General features: G+C 33.7%; 1 protein-coding gene across 1 annotated transcript in view; it reads left to right on the forward strand.

The window, feature by feature from the left end:
- The window catches only part of STT3B (STT3 oligosaccharyltransferase complex catalytic subunit B), a 97,786-nt gene that overhangs the window by 50,854 nt on the left and 27,964 nt on the right, over positions 1 to 18,968 (forward strand). The window contains exons 4-5 of the mRNA XM_080804803.1: positions 12,574 to 12,639; positions 14,348 to 14,447. Of these exons, the coding sequence (XP_080660929.1) occupies positions 12,574 to 12,639; positions 14,348 to 14,447 (166 nt within the window). The remainder of the gene's footprint in view (positions 1 to 12,573; positions 12,640 to 14,347; positions 14,448 to 18,968) is intronic.

Raw genomic sequence — 18,968 nt, forward strand, 5'->3', positions numbered from 1 at the left:
AAATTTTACATGTGAATACTTTTTTATGTGTTAAGTATATTTTTAGGTATCTAGGTGAATGGAAGCATTATTTTGCTCTTTAATAATTACATCTTTTAAAATTACTTAGCTCTTGGAAATTTTTACTTTGGAAATTTCAGGGGAGAATGTTTTAGTCAACAATGTAGATGGTTGCTTGATTTCGAATTTCAGAAGAAAACACCCATGGAGATGAATATGACGACAAGCAGTAGGATGCTGCTAATGCTGCTGTATTCACCCAAAACTGTTTAAAAACATAGTCTTAATTTTGTGCATAAGAGGAAAAAACACAAAATTTGGAACATCTGTTTGAGGCCTTTTAACATATAATCTTTAAAATTTTCAAAGTATGTATGAGTGTTGATAGATCTTTATAATATAATGCCAAATGGAAAAATAAGTTGAGGTGCAATATGTACAGTATGATATCTTTATTTAAATTTTAAACAGTACAAATCATACCATATGTTGTGAATAAAAATATAGCATATATATCCATCATGTACATCAACTTCATTAGTGGTTGTTCTCAATATAGTGTGAGTAAGTGATTTTTGAGGAAGAAGTTTTAAGGGACATTCAACTATGTTGTTAAAATTTTTAATAAAATCATCTGAAGCAAATAAGTATTCTCATTTAGAAGTCTGTTCTTTATTCTTCTATATATTTGAAACATTTTATAATTTAAAAAATAATATATCCTGGAGTGCCTGGGTGGCACAGTGGGTTAATAAGCATCTGACTCTTGGTTTTGGCTCAGGTGGTGATCTTTAGGATGTGCGATTGACCCCTGCATCAGGCTCCGCACTCACTGTAGAGTCAGCTTAAGAATCTGTCTCCCTCTACCCCTCCCCTCACCACATGCACCCTCTCTCTCTCTAATACATTAATCTTAAAAAAAAATAAATAATATATCCTATTTGTTAGAAATTTGGAAACAAAAATAATGTACAGAAACCATCACCCAGATATTATTACCATTTGCATTTCATCACTTCTCTAATTTCTTTATATTTTTAAGAAACACAGAAGTGAAAAGAAAAACACAAAAGTGGTATTCTCTGTATAGTTTTGTATTTTATTTTTTAATTTTTTGGAGAGAGCATGCGCAACAGAGGTAGGGAGGGGAAGAGGGAGAGAGAATCTTGAGCAGGTTCCACACCCAGTGCAGAGCCTGACATGGGACTTAATCTCACTACTGACCCTGAGATTATGACTTGAGTCGAAATCCAGAGTCATTCGCTCAACCAACTGAGCCACCCAGGTGCCCTTGTATTTCTTAGTTTTTTGCTTTTTGTTGTTTTTTAACATATTACGAGTCTGAACCATAGCAAGAGTGCCTTAGCTGGTACCTTAATTACCTTTCAACATTTTAAAAATTTAACTTTTGAAAATTGAGACAAAACTCATATAACAAAAAATTCACTATTTCATCCATTTTAAAGTATATAAGTTAGTGTTTTTTCATATCTTCTACTTATTTACAGAACATTTTATCACCCTGGAAGAAACTGTATTTTCCCAATTCCCCTTCCCTCCATTAATTTAATTTTTTGCCCCTATAAACTAAACCAGTTCTGGATTTTTCATATAAGTAAAACCCACATAAAATATGTAACCTTTTATGTATGGCTTCCATTCACTTAGCATTATCATTCATGTTGTTCACATGTATCGATAATTCATTCCTTTTAATGGCTGAATGATGCATTATATGGGTATGCTGCATTTCATTTTATTTTATTTTATTTTATTTTTAGCCATCAGTTGTTGGGACAGTTGAGTTGTTCTCACATATTGATTATTATGAATAATGCTGCTAACAACATTGTGTACAAGTTTTTGTGTAGATGTATGTTTTCGTTTCTCTTTAGTACATATCTAAGAGTAGAATTGTTTGGTTCACATGGTAACTCTGTGTAACTTTTTGAGAAACCTGAAGACTGTTTCCCTCAGTGGTTGTACCATGTGCCTACCATTCCTACCAACAATTTAGGAAGGTTATAATTTCTCTAAATCCTTGCCAGTACTTACTTTTTTTGTGTTTGTGTGTTTTTAATATATCCCTTATTGATATGAGGTTGTAACTCTTGTTTTTATTATGGTAAAATACACATAAAATTTAACTGTTTTTAAGTACCTTAAATACATTCACCACTACTACTGTCCATCTCTGTAACATTTCACCTTAGGAAATTTGAAACTATATCCATTAAACAGTAACTCCCCGTTCTTCCCTCCGCTGTCCTGGGCAATCACCATTCTACTTTTGGTCTCTTTCGTTTTGATTACCCTGAGTGTCTCATATAAGTGGAATCATACAGTTTTTATCTTTCTATCATTGGCTTATTTCACTTAGCATAATATCATGTCCTCAGGGTTCATACATGTTGTAAGCATATGTCAGAATTTCCTTCCTTTTTTTTTTTTAAAGAATTCATTTGTTTATTTGACAGAGAGAGATCACAAGTAGGCACAGAGGCAGACAGAGAGAGGAGGAAGCAGGCTCCCTGCCGAGCAGAGAGCCCATGTGGGACTTGATCCCAGGACCCCGAGATCATGACCTGAGCCGAAGACAGAGGCTTAACCCACTGAGCCACCCAGGCACCCCAGAATTTCCTTCCTTTTTAAGGCAGAATAACATTCCACTTTGTTTAGATACCACATTTTGTTTATCCATTCATCAGTTGATGGACACATGGGTTGCTTTTATATCTTAATAATTGTGAATGACGTTGCTGTGAACATAGGTGTAGAGATATCTGTGAGATATTGTTTGCATTTCTTTGCAGTACGTACCCAGAAGTTCAATGCCAGATCATGTGATAATGCTGTTTTCTATTTTTTTAAGAACTACCTTTCTGTTCTCCATAGCCACTGTATCAATTTACATTCCCATCAGCAGTACACAAGGGTTCCAGTTTTTCTCACATCCTTGTCAACACCTGTTATTTTCTTTTTTTTTCTTTTTCTAATTCTTTTTTTTTTTAATAGTAGCTATCTTTTTTTTTTTTAAAGATTTTATTCACTTACTTGACAGAGAGATCACAGGTAGGCAGAGAGGCAGAGAGAGAGGGGGAAGCAGGCTCTCCGCTCAGCAGGGATGCTGGGCAGATGTGGGGCTCAATCCCAGGACCCCGAGATCATGATCCGAGCCGAAGGCAGCAGCTTAATCCACTGAGCCACCCAGGCGCCCCTTGGATAGTAGCTATCTTAATGGGTATGAGATGGTATCTCATTGTAGTTTTGGTTTACACTTTCCTGGTACCTAATGATGTTGAGTATCTTTGCTTGTGGTTATTTGTATATCTGGAGAAATGTTTATTCAAGTCCTTTGCCCATTTTTGAATCAGGTTTTTCTTGTTGCTGTTGATCAGTTTTAGGAGTTCTCTATATATTCTCAATATGAATCCATTATTAGATGCATCACTTCTGAATATTTTCTCTCATTCCATGAGTTGCCTTTTTATTATATTGTCTTGACAGTTTATGATTTTCCATGAAGTCCAATTCGTGAGTCTTTTCTTTTGCTGCTTTGCCTTTGGTGTCTTATCTGAGAAATCATTGCCAATTTAATGTGATGAAGCTTTTTGCCCTGTGTTTTCTTAAAGAGTTTTAGGTCTTACATTTAGATCTTTTTGAGTCAGTCTTGTATATAGTGTTAGGTAAGGGCTCAACTTCATCATTTTGCACAGATGTCCAGCTTTCCCAGCACCATTTATTGAAGATTATCCTTTCCCCATTGAATAGTCTTGGCACCATTGAAAATCAGGAAGTATGTTTTCTCTAGCTTGAACTTTTTCAAAATACTTTTGGTTATTAGGGGTCTTTTGAGATGCTGTATGAATTATAGAATGGGTTTTTTACTTCTGCAAAAAACATTGGGATTTTGATTCTGAATACATCGACTTTATAGATTACTTTGAGTGAGTAGTATTGTTATCTTAATACTTTCAATTCATGAATGAACATGGGATGTTTCCATTTATGTCTTTAATTTTGTGTAGCAGTGTTCTAGGGTTTTCATTGTTAAAAGTCTTTCATTGTTAATTCATAAGTATTTTATTCTTGATGCTATTGAAATTGAATTTTTTCAGTAATTTCCTTTTCAGATTGTTCATTGTTGGTATAGAAATACAACTGCTATTTGTATATTGACTTTGTATCCTGCTTACTTAGCCAAATTCATTTATCGGGTCTGACCGCTTGAGTATGTGTGTAATCTAAGGTTTTCTACATATAAAATCATATTATGTGCAAATAGGAATCATTTTACTTCTTTCTAATTTGGATGCCATTTCTTTTTCTTGTCTGACTGCTCTGACTAAAACTTCAAGTACAGGTGACCCTTGAACAACACAGGTTTGAACTGTGAGGATTCACTTACGTGGATTTTTTTTTTTTTCAAGAGATACAGTACAGTATATAAATGTATTTTCCTTATGATTTTTAAAATACTTTCTTTGGCTTTATTGTAAGAATACATTATAAAAACATGTAACATATTAAAGTATGTGTCAATCAGCTGATTATGTTAGGGGTAAGGTTCCAGTCCATGGTAGGCTGTTAGTAGTTAAGTTTTTTAGGGTCAAAAGTTGTATGCAAATTTGCAACTGTGTGCAAATTTGCAGCCGCCCTGTGTGCAACCCCCCTGCATTGTTCAGGGGCCAACTGTATTATGTTGACTAGAAGTGCAAAAGTGGACCTTGTCCTCCTGATCTTACAGGAAAAACTTCAGCCATTCACCATTATGTTTGCTGTGGACTTTTCCATATGTGGCTTTTATGTTATATGTTGTATATTAACAAAATGTTATTAAGTGTGTATTAACACATATTTTATATATTGATATTTTTAAAAATATTTTTAAAGATTTATTTAATTTAGAGCACGTGTGCACATGTGCTTGTGGGGGGAGGGGCAGAGGGAGAGAATCTTCAGGAAGACTCCCCACTGAGCACAGAGGCCAGGGTGGCCCAGTCCCACCACCCATAAGATCATGAGATCGGTTGCTCACTGGACTAAGCCACCCAGATGCCCCTTAAAATATTTTTTATGTATATTTCTCAGTTGGACCAAGATATTCTTCTGGTACATGCCTTAGGAAGGTCTCAAAGTACAGTATTCCTCAAGTCTTTGCATGTTTAAACATGTTTTTCTATAATCTCATACTTGACATACTTGCTGCTGAATTTGTTTTTTAGTATTCTGTTGAGGGTTTTGCATCAGTGTTCATAGGTGATAACTGGTCAGTAGGTTTTTGTCTGGCCATTTACATTTAAAGTGCTTCCTGATAAGAAAGATCTTCTTTCTAACATTTTGCTATTTATTTTATTTATTTTTTACATGCCTAGTAGCTTTTCTGTCCCTAATTACTGTCTTTTGTGTTGATTTTTTTTTTTTTTTTGGTAGTGAAATGTTTAAATGTCTTTCTCATTTCCTTTTGGTATATGTTATATTGCTGTTTTCTTTGTGGTTACCATGGGAGTTACATTTATCATTCTAATATTATAATACTCTTATTTCAATTTATACTAGCTTATCTTCAGTAGCACATAAAAAAATCTTACAACTCTGTTCCTACCCCTTTTGTCACAAAATTAGATTTTTATACATTGTGTGTGCAAAGACATAAACTAATAATTCTTTAAGTTGTATTAGTCTCCTAAAGTACGTAGAAAACTAAATTTGGAATTACAAATCAAAGTTAACATAATGCTAGCTTTTATACACTAATAATTTTTGTTTGGACATTTAGGGTCCTTTGTATTTCCATATGAATTTTGCATCGGGTTCTCCATTACAATATTCTTTTTAAGTGGCATAATTTTGTTTTATTAATTCAACAGATACTTTTGTAGAACACACTGTGGAACCGGTGCTGTTTTATATGTTGATTATACAGAGTTAAATGAACTTGATGAGCTGGTAGGGGCAATTATGAGTATCCTGTTGCTTTTAAGAATGATAGTGTGAGAGACACCTGGGTGGCTCAGAGGGTTAAGCCGCTGCCTTCCACTCAGGTCATGATCCCAGGGTCCTGGGAGCCTGCTTCTCTCTCCATCTCTGCCTGCTTGTGTGCTCTCTCTCTCTCTCTTTCTCTCTGACAAATAAAATCTTAAAGAAAAAACAAGAATGACAATGTGACAGAATGATAAAGCATACTCACTAAGGACTAAATTCTTTCGTGAGGTTTTCCTTTGTTCTGTTTTTTCAAGCTACATATTTAAAATAGGTTTAAAGTAGAAGCAGCTCCAATATTTGAAATGAGTTGGTTTGGAGTTCTTACATAAGAACTCATTTTCTGACTTGGGGCAAGTTGTTTGACACTTTACTCTCATTCCCTTTTCTTATAAATGAAATATAAAAAACATTTAGTTACAGAGCTTATTAATTACATTTATGTCAAATTCGATCTTTACCAATTGAAAGTAAAAATAATAACAGCTCTGACTACTGTGAGTTTTTTGGTAACCAAATGACATGAAGTAGAAAACATTTTATGTCTAATCTCTAAAATGTAAATGTAAGTTGTCTACTCATTCCTCATTTGGTATGTTTCTTTTTAGACTGCTTAATGTCTCTTACAAGTTATGTCTTCAGAATCTTTTAAATGAAGTACTCTGTTTTCAAAGCACCATTTCCAACCATTTTTGCATATGCTTTTAGATTTGTGTCCTATAGTTTCTAAACTTTTTTTTTTTTTTTTTGGTCAGGATCAAGTACTTAAGAGTAGAGTCTTTGGAGCCAAACTGCCATGGTCTGGTTTCCTCTTTCCTGGATTTCAATTCTTATCACTAGGAGTTATTTAAACCACCCCCATGTCTATTAAATCAGCTATAAAACGGAAGTAATAATAGTACTACGTTATATGGTTTAAATGAGTTAATGTGTAAAGCATTATAGGAACACAGAAATTGATGAGTACATGTTTGTTTTTACCTCTGTGTTAGCACTCACCAAAAACAGAGCTGATGCAGATGAAATAGTACTGGGAACAGTACATACTGTTGCCTCCTATAGAATTTTTTTTTGTTTGTTTTATCCTCTGCCTTTGTAATCAGTCCTCTCCTTAACCCATATTTCTTGCAACCGCAGATCTGATTTCTATCTACATATTTTTGGGAGTTTGTTTTCCATAATGCCAAGTTGTAGAAACATGCAGTAAAGGGTGACTCTTAATGTATGGCTTACTTCACTTAGCATAAGACTTTTGAGAGTCATCCATGTTTTTGCATATTTTAGTAGTTTGTTGTTTTTTATTGCTGAGTAGTATGGGTGTACTATATGGATATACTGTTGCTTATTTTTCCCAATTTTTGGCATTTATGATGTAATAGTTATAAGTATTTGCATACAGTTCTGTATATGATCACATATTTGTATTCCTTTTGGACAGATGCCTAGGTATGTGGGGGGTTGCTGGTTTGTAATATGAGTACATGTTTAAATTTCTAAACAGCTGCCAAAACAGTTTTCCAGAGTGGCAGTGTTATTTTTCATTCCTTCCACCAAAGTATGAGGCATTGCATTCACTCTGCTTTTACCAGCATGTGATATGTTCAGATTTTTAAAGTTCAGCCATTCGAGTAGGTATGTAGTGGTATCTCATGGTTTTAATTTGCTTTTCTCCGGTGAGTAACATTGAGCATCTTTTCATGTGCTTATTTAGCATTCTGATTTTTCTTTGAAATGTCTCTTCAGACCTTTTGCCTATGTTTTGCTTGGGTTGTTTTCTTATTATTGAGTTGTAAGAGTTCTTTATATATTTTGGAAACAAGTTTTCTATCATATGTATGTTTTATAAACATTTGTTCCCAGTCTGTAGCTTGTCCTTTTATTTTTTTAACAATATCTTTCAAAGAACAGAAATTTTCTTGCCTCATTATACTGGTTGGAACCTCTAACAGTGTTCAGTAGAAGCAGTGAGAATTTTTTTATCCTTTCCTTCCTGATTTTAAAGGGAAAGCATTCAGACTTTAACCATTAAGTGTGATGTTTGTTGTTTTTTTAGATGTCCTTTACCATAGCTTAAGGAAGTTTTCTTATATTTTCAATTTGAGAATATTTATCACGAATGGGTGTTAGGTTTTGTCAGTAGCTTTTTTGTGTCTATTGAGATGATCATATGGTTTTGTCCCTCATTAATTCAATGTTTCTCTTCTTTAATACTGTTGACATTTGGGGAAGGCAGTTATCTGTTATGTTGCAGAGTGTTTAGTGTATCCCTTACATCCACACACTAGATGCCAGATATACTTTCTCCCTAGTCCACATTAGGGAACCACTGTGTTAATTTTTTTTTTTTTTCAGATGTTAAAACAACCTTGAATTCATGGAATCAATTCCACTTGTTCATGATATATAATCCTTTTTTTTTTAATTGCTAGTTTTGTGTTGTTCATATTTTGTTAAGAATTTTTTTTCATCTATTTCCAGGAGGGATTATTAACATGTAGTTTTCTTTTCTTGTGATGTCTTTGTCTGGCTTTGGTTTTTTGTTGCTTTAAGATTTTATTTATTTACTTGCGCAAGAGCACAAGCATTGGGATGGGCAGAAGGAGAGGGAGAAATGGAGTTCAGTCCTGGGGGCTTGACCCCAGGACCCTGGGATCATGACCTGAGGCCAAGGCAGATGCTTAACTGACTGAGTTATCGAGGCACCCCTGTCCGGCTTTGATCTCAGAGTTATACTGGGCTCTTAAAATAGTTAGGGAAGTGTTTCCTTCTTCTCTGTTTTCTGAAAGTATCTTTATAGGATTGGTATTGTGTCTTTCATAACTGTTGATAATTTTCACCAGTGAAACCATCTGAACCTGGGAAGATTTTTAATTACTAATTCATTTTTTATTTACATAATTCTGTTCTGATTTTCTTTATGAATAATTTGGTAAAATATTTCTTTTTTGAAAGTTTTCATTTCATGTATATGACCTGATTCATTGGCATAAATTATTCATCATACTCCTTTATAATTCTTTGAATTTCTGTACAGTCTATAGTGATGTTACCTCTCTTATTCCTAGTACTGGTCATTTGTATCTTTTTTCCTGGTCAGTCTGGTTAAAAGTTTATTCACCTTCTGGTTTTGTTTATTTTTCTCTGTATTTGCTTTCTATTTCATTGAATTTTTGACTTTTATTATTCTATTTTGTATTTGGTTCGCTCCTTTATAGCTTCTTGATGTTGAAGTCAAGTTATTTTAGCTATTTGTTTTTCTAATATGAAATTTAAATTATGCTTTTCATCTTTGCTTTAGCTATACTCCATATATTTCAGTATGTTGTGTTCTCATTGTCATGTAGTTAAAATATCTTTCTAATTCTTAATTTCTTCTTTGACCCATGGGTTCTTTAGAAGCATGTTGTTTAGTTTCCTAATATTTGGGAATTTCCCAGGCATTTTTTCCTTCTGATTTCTAGTTCCATTGTTGAAGAGTTCTAATTCAGGAGTTTTAATATTAATATGTCAAAGACTGAATTTAAAAAAACCCTATCCAAACCTACCATCTCTTGGCCTTCCTCTTCCCCACTGATGGTTGTAGTGCTGCAAGGTAGAAAACTAGGAGTTCTCAACTTCTTTTTCTCTACCACTCTCTAATTCTAGTAGTTTATCAAAACATGTTCATTTGGCCTTTGAACATAGCTTCTCCTTTATGTCTACATTCCTACCACTGTAAATTTGGACCTCAACACTCAGTCATATACCATCCTCCCGTCTTGTATTTCTGTTACCAACAGGATCTATAAGGCATCAGGATTTATAAGGACCTTATGCCACTCAGTGTCTATACTTACCATGTGGTCTCAGTCATATTGTGCTTTGACTTTAGTTCTTGTTTTTGTGTCTTACCTCTCCAGTTGGGTCATGACTTGAGTTATAATTTGTGTGTCCAGCATAGCCTTGCAGAGTTTTGTGTGTATTAGTAAATACAGCAGAATATGTTTGATTCCTTTTCTCATTCTCTTTCAGCCTACACAGTTGGTTTTAAGGTTTGAGGTAATTTTAGGATATGGACTATACTTAGTATATTTTATAAGTATTTTTTGATAATAGATTGTAGCAGGACTGGGCCCAGTCAGTCACAGTAGATTACATAAGGAGAGTTTTAGGAAAAGAAGTATTAACTATGATAGAAGAGTAATACAGAAAGAAATGCTATATGATATGCTAGGGCTGAGGGAAGGTAGTCAAGGACGGACAAACTTAGGATTCAGGTTTCATTAGAGAGAGTGTGGTTCTGCCCACCAGGCCCAGAGAAGTTTGATGGTTAGCCCAGCCTAGAGCTCCTTTGGAGCTGCGTGACAGGTGATTGGCTACCCTCTGGAATGAGGCATTCAGGAGTGGGGAGTTGGTAACCTATAGCATTGTGTGCAGTGGAAGTTTACCAGCAGGGGCAAGAAGCTTTTAGACTGTGTTGTATAGGGCTTTTGGTTACCATGTCAAGAGGACTGCAGAAAAGTTACTACTAGACCAAGGCTGCAGAGTCATAGGAGGATCGTGTTCTGCTACATGGCCAGGGTCAGCACTACAAGATGTTCTCACACCCATACCACCAACACCAGCCTACACCTGAAATGATTGGAGAGCCTCTGCTACAGTGTTCCTTCAGCACCCTCTACCAAGAAACCTTAACATCATACTCACTTTAAAGGAGAAATACTTAGAAAGTATTCTGTTGTTTATCATAGAATATATATTGAAGCATGCATTTGGAGCTAAGACGCAAAAAAATAGCTGACACACAAATATAAAGCACTGAATGGTCATTTGCAAGTTTTCCCTGCCAACATTTGTCTTCTGTGCCTTCAGTTCACTGCGTAGCCTTTTTTTCCCTCAATCAATAGGTAGAATCTTTTTTTTTTTCTTCTTTATTGATCTACCTGCCATAGCCTTCTTGCCCCTGGTTCTTGGGATTCCATTTTGTTTCTGGAGCATCTCATCCTCTGAGAACACTATTTCTTCTAGTCTCCCCATTTAGAATTAGGCTTTTCTGGGACACCTGGGTGGCTCAGGTCATGATCCCAGGGTCCTGGGATCATCAAGCCCTGCGTCCTTAGGCTCCTTGCTCCCTCTGCCTACCACCCCCCACCATGTTCGTTTTCTCTCTCCCTCAAATAAATAAAATCTTTAAAAAAATAAAAGAATTAGGCCTTTCTGAACATTCTTTTCATTCCCATTTCCCCGGTAGCTGTTTTCCTTTCTAAAAATCACCTTTGGTCTCTCTAATTTGTCTCTTGGTCTCTGATTTTGGCATTAGCACTTGGTTCCATCTCACTTCTCCACTCTCTAGAGATTGGCTATTATAGGAATAATTTCTAATCATTCCTGGAAATATTTTTCACTTTTAAAATATCAGTATTTTAATATACTACCTTCCCTATTCACATTTTAGCATAGATCAAACTAGTTTCAGTGGGGGAAAGGGGATGTGTTTTGTCACACATATACTACAATGTTGAATTCAAAGCAACCTTTCATTACTCTAATAGAAGTCAGCCTGATAATATATCTTTAAGCGCTATAAACTAGGAATGTTTTCTCTTTCCTTCCTCTCCCCCTCCTTTCATTCCTGTCAGGTGTGTGTTTGCTTTACAGTTCTTCCAAAGATTACATGTCACCTGTAGTTTGTTTTAGTGTACTAGCAGAGTCCTTTTAAACGTAAATTCCTTGAAATCAGGTATATATATATATATATTTTTTTTTTTTTTTAAATAAAGATGACATTTTTGCTCTTGGCATAAGTATTGAGAACTTGTGCTTTTGAAACTTAAAATTCAGTTTTCTAAACCAAACTATTATTTTCAGAGGAGCATATAAACTTATCTGGGAATTATTTCTTTGGTTAGCTTTTTTTAGACAGTAGAGATTTGTCATTTTTTTGAACCTTTCATTGATTGCAGGTTCTCTTTCTGATTCAGAGTCTTTGAGAATTTTACTGACATATCCTAGAAATTATTGTAGGAATATCAATTTCTTGAGGATATAGATTATTATTTATTGCTTATTGTTCTTGGTTATGGTGTATAAAAATTCCTGATGATAGGTTTTCAAAAGTGGATGCTCATAATTAGATTTGTATGTAAGATATATATATATTCAAATGATGAAAAATTACAGATTAAGGTGTTACGCCTAAGAAAACCAATCACATATAAAAATGTAGATTTGCTGAATAAATTTATTTAGTTAAAATCTCAATTTGTTGATATTAATCATTTAAAAAAAGATTTAAAATCATTTAATCATTTAAAAATCATTTTAAAAGTTGATATCTATTTTAAAATAGAAAATACGATTTGTTTTTCTTTTAAGATATTTCTTTTTCCTGAAAACTGCATAAGAACAACAGAAAAATCAGGGCTATTTATAAAATGTCTGACTATTGCCCAGTGTTCTAAATACATATATTAAGTGGATCTGAATATGTGAATAACCATTGTACCTTCTTTAAATATATAACTTTAGCTTTTTGTAGTACAAGTGTACTAAATATTTAACTTTATTTATTTAGCAGGAACATTTATAAACATTTGCCTATTTGTGTTTTAGGTAAAATCTGTAAAAACTGGGTCAGTTTTTTGGACAATGTGCTGCTGCTTATCGTATTTCTATATGGTAAGAATTCATATTTGAAACTATATGAGGTCTAGCAAGTATTTGGCAATTAGACCAATTCCTCTTCATCATCATTTTCTTCTCATCTAGACTAGTTCTTAGCTTCCTTTCTCCTGGAATCTTTAGGATGTTTAATGCATTCCTATTTATTACTGCCATCCTCTTCCCTACCTCCATCCTTGCGGTGTGTATGGACTTTGTTTTAGTTGGAGAGCTAATATTCAAACCCTCAAATATAATATTTGCAGCAAGTAAAACAAAAATTTTCCTTTTCAGATGTTTAACTTTTTCTAAATAATGGTCCTATCCTCTAGGAACTACCTATATACTTTTTACAATAGATTACTTAAGATTAGGAATCAAAATTACCTCTTCATTCTCCTGCCTTTTCTCCCCACAGCACAGCCTATATATAGTAGTCTTATACTGAAAATTAGTGATAATTTTAGGTAAGCTTTTTTCCCGTTTTTAAACAAATATCATGGAATATATGCATCCAGATTATCCATGCCCCTTTTAAAATGGTTAAAGCCTAAGACATATTCTGTGCTGTTGTACCCATTCTCTTTGAAGTTTACATTTAAATTTTGAAGGTAATTTGAAGTCCTTCAGTTAGGACCTGTGCTCAATCAGAGTAACATTGTTTTTGGTGCAAAATAGCATGGGACTGAAGCACTAAACTGGTATTCCTATATGCATTGTACATTGAAGGTGGGTAGTTCATTACAAGTGGTTTTAGACAAGGGCAGCATTGTTACAACATATATGTTAACATCTGTTCTCCTAATGTGACTTGGTAAAATGGTTCCTCTAAGCTTTTAATTATTAGAGCACACCTAAAATTTTTATCTTGACAAGAGCTTATTGCCTGTGGAATGTACTCAGAAAAGTAATACTGTTGGTTGAGAATAAACCTTATCTTTAGAAACTTTATTAATTTAGACCAGAACAGGGATGGCTGGCTGACTTAGTTGGTAGAGCATGTGACTCTTGATCTCAGGGTCTTGGAGTTCAAGCCCCACTTTCCGTGTATAGCTTACTTTAAAAAAAGTAAAGAATCACATAAAAAAAAAAATTAGACGAGAACATACCCAGTTATTCTGATTAAATAGAATATTCTGATTTTATGATATATGCTAAATATTAAAATAGAATCTTGATTTGTAATCCATTAGTAGGAAGTAATTTCTACTCGAGGTAGCACTTTTATTTTGAGTATCTCAAAACATATCCAGATTATCTGAGTGTTCCTTGTAATTCACTTGTTGGCTGATGCTAACATTGATTGTTCTTATTCTCAGTCAAGCTTCTTGCAGTGTAATTATCAAAAATGGGGGAAGTAAGATCCTTTTTTTTTCTTTTAAAAATTTGTGATCTATATCCCAAGAATCCTTACCCTCATGAAAAAGACTTTTTACTACCAATTGACAAATTATAATGTTCTTAGTGTTCTTATTTAATTTGACCATTTCTCCAGTGAACATAGAATACCATGTTGGATTTATGGGATTGTGTTATTTTAATAATAAAAATAAGTAGAAATAGGTTTTTTGTAAGTTACATAAATATTTTAAGCATATCTCAAAATTGTTAAGAATCGTATTTATGTCTATTCATTATATGTTTAGATTGTCATGACAAATAAAACTTACCTATTTTTTAAAGCAAATATCTTAAATTATTTAACTTTGCATTTCTTAACTCCTAGGTCTCTGCTTGGGGTGGCTATGTGTTTATTATCAACCTTATTCCACTGCATGTATTTGTGTTGTTACTGATGCAGAGATATAGCAAGAGAGTGTACATAGGTAAGTGATTCGACTTTTGAAATTTCAGCTTCTAAGAGATGTTTCATATACATTCTTTTCATTGAACAGCCATTTCTGTTTGGCCATATTACCCATAAGAAGGTAAAAATAATTTGGGTTTTTTTGGCTTGATAAGGTGGGCTGGCATTTTTACCCAGGTGCATTGCTACCAACTTTTCCTTGAGTTTTTCTTTTGTTTTTTAGAAATTTTTGTAGAAATTAGTCTACACATACTAAATTTAATATTTGTCAGCCCAGCCTTTTTTTGGGGGGTGGGAATGGGCATGAAATCATTCATATATACATATTATTCAAATTTGGCTTAGTCACTATGAGATTAAACATCCTCAAAATAAACAATTTTATAAATTTTTGAAAGCCCTCTCTGTATAATATATGGCAGTATTAGTCCATTTGGGATGCTAAAACAAAATACTACAGGCTAGGTAACATATAAACAACAGAAATTTCTCACAGTTCTGGAGACTGGAAAGTCCCAAGATTAAGGTACCAGAATGGTCACATTCTAGTGAGGATTCCTTTCCTGGTTCATACCTGGTACCTTTTTGCTTTGTCCTTACATGGTAGAAAGGCTGAGCTAGTTCTCTGGACCACTTTTAAAAGGGTACTATTCCATGGAGCCCACAGTACCTTTATTACCTCCCAAAAGCTACCTTTTAATACCATCATCTTGGGCATTTAGTTTTAAACTTAAGAATTTGGTGGGGGGACACACTGATTCAGACAGTAGCGTAAACTGAACCTTTTTTCTATGAACTCTGTTTTCTCTCTGGGGTTTAAAACATGTCTTCTGAATAAGATGCTTAATAGATGTTGTCTCATATCTTTGAGCTCATTTTCTATGACGGACAGAACTTTTATATGTAGAATTAATCAGAAAAGTTGTGGTCTGAACCCAATGTCCTAGTAAAATAATACAATTCCATTATGGTAATGCTGTTGGTGAGCAGTAACACAAAGATATAAACTTATTTACTTAATTAAAGAAAAAAAATAGTAGTTTGGCATGATTAAAAACTTAATCATAGAGTTACCATATAAAAGTTTTAAGCAGGAGCATTGTCCCAACTTCCCTTGAGTGTTAGCTCTAAGAACTAAGGATGAGAATTAAGAAACGATCTTGTATTTGATGGATAGGATTTCTCTGGTAACTTTACAAAAGTAAGTACACAATTAATACTGCTTTAGTTGGCTCTTGAAAATATCTCTTCTTTTCAGGGGTATGAAAAATATAGTAGTTTGGGGATACTATATATATGTGTGAAGTTAGATTAGTGAACACCTCAGATAACTTGATGATATTCAAACTCAGTACTTCACCTTCCTTGTTCCTTAATCGCTTATTCCATTCATATAACTAAGAGTATATTAGGTGAGTTTTATGCTCTTTCATAGTTATTTCTAAATGGATGGAAAGTGATGGTATAGAACAATCAATTATTTCTTTATCCTGAATGTATCAAGATTTAAGTTCAATTTAACCTAATGATCCTGAAAAATAGGAAAGCATCATAAAGTATATATACAAGTCGTCCTCTCATTTTACCACATAACATTCTTTGTATTTTCTCTCCTTGTGAGCAGAAACATTTGGATAAAGAAATAATGATTGACAAATGGTGAACTCATAACCATACATTTGATTGGGTTCTCAGTATCAAATTAAATGAAGTAAAAAATAAATCATTTGAAATAATTATTGAAAATGGTTTTCCCTTTCAGTAAATTTTTTCCATATGTCTTTAGAATATGTTGATAAGCCAGGGAAAACTCAAGTTTGTTCACATGTGGAAAGGGGAGCACATGGAAGATAATATGGTTGTATAGGGCAGGTGTGGCACAGGAATGGAGTGAACTGGGTAGGTAAGGGAAAAGAAAAGCCCCTACTACTTGAAATTTGGGTGGGGAAGAATTGTTGTTTAAAGTTAAATTTATTTTGTTAAGAAATATTTTGGACTTGGTATATGTAGCTATATTGGAATGTGAATTATACAAAATTATGTTACAGGTAGGATTCTGTTGTTTTAACAAGAAAAAAGAACACCCACATCTTACTTTGCATTTATAGAAAGACTGGTTTGTAGGTATCACATAACGCTAATGAGATGTAAAATTATTTAAACTTTGTAAAAATTTATTACACTTTTTATCAAAGAAATTACTAAAGATATGGAGACATATTTAGGGGTGTTCACTATGATGGAAGTTATAATTGTGAAAATAGTTTAAATGCCCACTAGAGAAATTTTAATTTCTCTAGTGGACATTTAAATTACACTTAAATTATAGTGTTGCCATATATGAAATATTATGATACCATTAAAATTGGTATTTGATGATATAAGAAAATGTTGATAAAAAGCAGGCAGACAGCAAGGACTACTACTGATATTTTTTTCTTCATACTTTGCTTTCCAGATTTTCTCTAATGAACATGTACTAAAGTCATAATAAATGAGACTTGCTCTTTCATTTATAGAAATGTGAATTTTATCTCTGATGGTTTATAAGGGTCTTATTAAATTTAATAATTTAATAATAATTTAATAATTTAATAATAATTTAATAAATTTAATAATAATTTAAGGAGAAGGAAGAAATTAATTAGTATTGATTAATGATTTTTAAATGTCACTGAGGAGTTTGTTTATGGTCTTAGTGAAGTCATTTGAGTAAGGAGAGTAACAACCACATTTTTTGTAACAGAATTACTTTAATATATCCACAATGTATTTTTATGGTAATATTTACTGGTGGAATCATCATATAACGAGTTAAGTATTATAGACATACTACATACTTTAGTTCCGTACAAATTATTGTAGGATTGTAGAGTTTGTGAGTGAAGAAAGGTAATCCTGCTATTGAGTTTATTAAAATTAAAACCAGAAGGGCACCTGGCGGGCTCATTCCATGGAGCGTGTAACTCTTGACCTCAGCGTCGTGAATTCAAGCCCCACATTAGGCATAGAGCTTACTTTAAAAAAACAAAACAAAACAAAACAAAAATTTTTTAAAAGACTTTATTTGACAGAGCACAAGCAGAGGGAGCAGCAGGCAGAGGGACAAGAAGCAGGCTCCCCACTGAGCAGGGAGCCTGATCGGGACTTGATCCCAGGACCCCAAGACCATGACCCAGGCCAAAGGCAGATGCTTAACCGAGTGAGCCACCCAGGTGCCCCCCCCCCCAAATTTTTTGATTAAAAAGTAAAACCAGGAATGCCTGGTGGCTCAGTTGGTTGGGTCATGATCCCTGGGTCCTGGGATCGAGTCCCACATCAGGACCCGTGCTTGACAGGGGGTCTGCTTCTCCCTGTGCCTCCCATTCCCCCTGGTTGTACTCTCTCTCTGCAAATAAATAAAATCTTTAAAAAATAAAATAAAAAGTAAAACCAAAAATAGTAAAACCATAAATTTTAGGCATCATATTATACTTGGCATATATAAACAAAGCATACACTAAATAACAGAAGAACTTAAAAGAAAAATTGCATGTAAAAATTCTAGGATACAAAAGCTGGAAGCACTAGAATTTAGTTTGTCTAATTTTACCCTAGGAAATTTAAGCAAATTGGTTCACTAGAGAATTAAATGTTTAATAGATACTAAGTTTTGTGCTAGCCATTAAGATGCACAGATGATCAAAAGATGGTCCTTTTCTAGGGAGCTTATATTATACAACATAATTTCATTATTATAGTGTAATTATAGCATATGAACAAAATGGAAATGAGAAGGAGTTTTAACTTTTGAGTTTCAGGAAAGTCTTACCTTGTTAGGCTTTCCAATTGACTATGTCCTTCTGAAAGTTTTAGAGGTAAATCTTGATCTTGAGAGGAGGAAATAATATGGGAAACACTTACAGAGAGTTTGTGATGATGTAACTATAAATGAGAGGTGCCATATCAGGGTAAGAGTATGAACTGCAAAGCCAAATTAACAGGATTCAATTCCTGGTCTAGTCACTTACTAGTGGTGCAACTTTGGGCAGATTACTTAATTTCTTTATGCTTTAATGTCCTCACGTAAACAAATGGAGATAATGATTCCCACCTTGCAGAATTTTAAGATTAAATGAAAAGTGCTATTTAAGTGTTTGCCTCTGCTGTTGATATTTAAATTTATGAAGGAATAACTAGACAGGAAGAAAGAGTTCCAGAGGCTGAGAGGTGATTTTAAAGACTGAGGGTATCTAAAGATTTTTTTTTTTTTTAATGAAAATACACCTTCACTACAACTATTTCTGATTATGAGAAAAATAGCAGAGAAATAACACTGGTGTGTTACATAAAATACCAAATAGCAACTAAAACACAATAATAGAGTGGTATGCTTATTTTTATAATTTTAAAATTTAAGATAATATTGTATGTAACTGAGAAAGTCAAATATTACTACAAAGCTTATGAGCAAAATCACGTTTTTTTCCCATGTTTTCCTTAATTGGCTCACTCCCTAAATTCTTAAGTTGAGACCACCACTTTCAGTTCTTTCTTTGGG

This window comes from Martes martes (genome assembly GCF_963455335.1).
Source record: "Martes martes genome assembly, chromosome: 1".
Classification (NCBI taxonomy): domain Eukaryota; kingdom Metazoa; phylum Chordata; class Mammalia; order Carnivora; family Mustelidae; genus Martes; species Martes martes.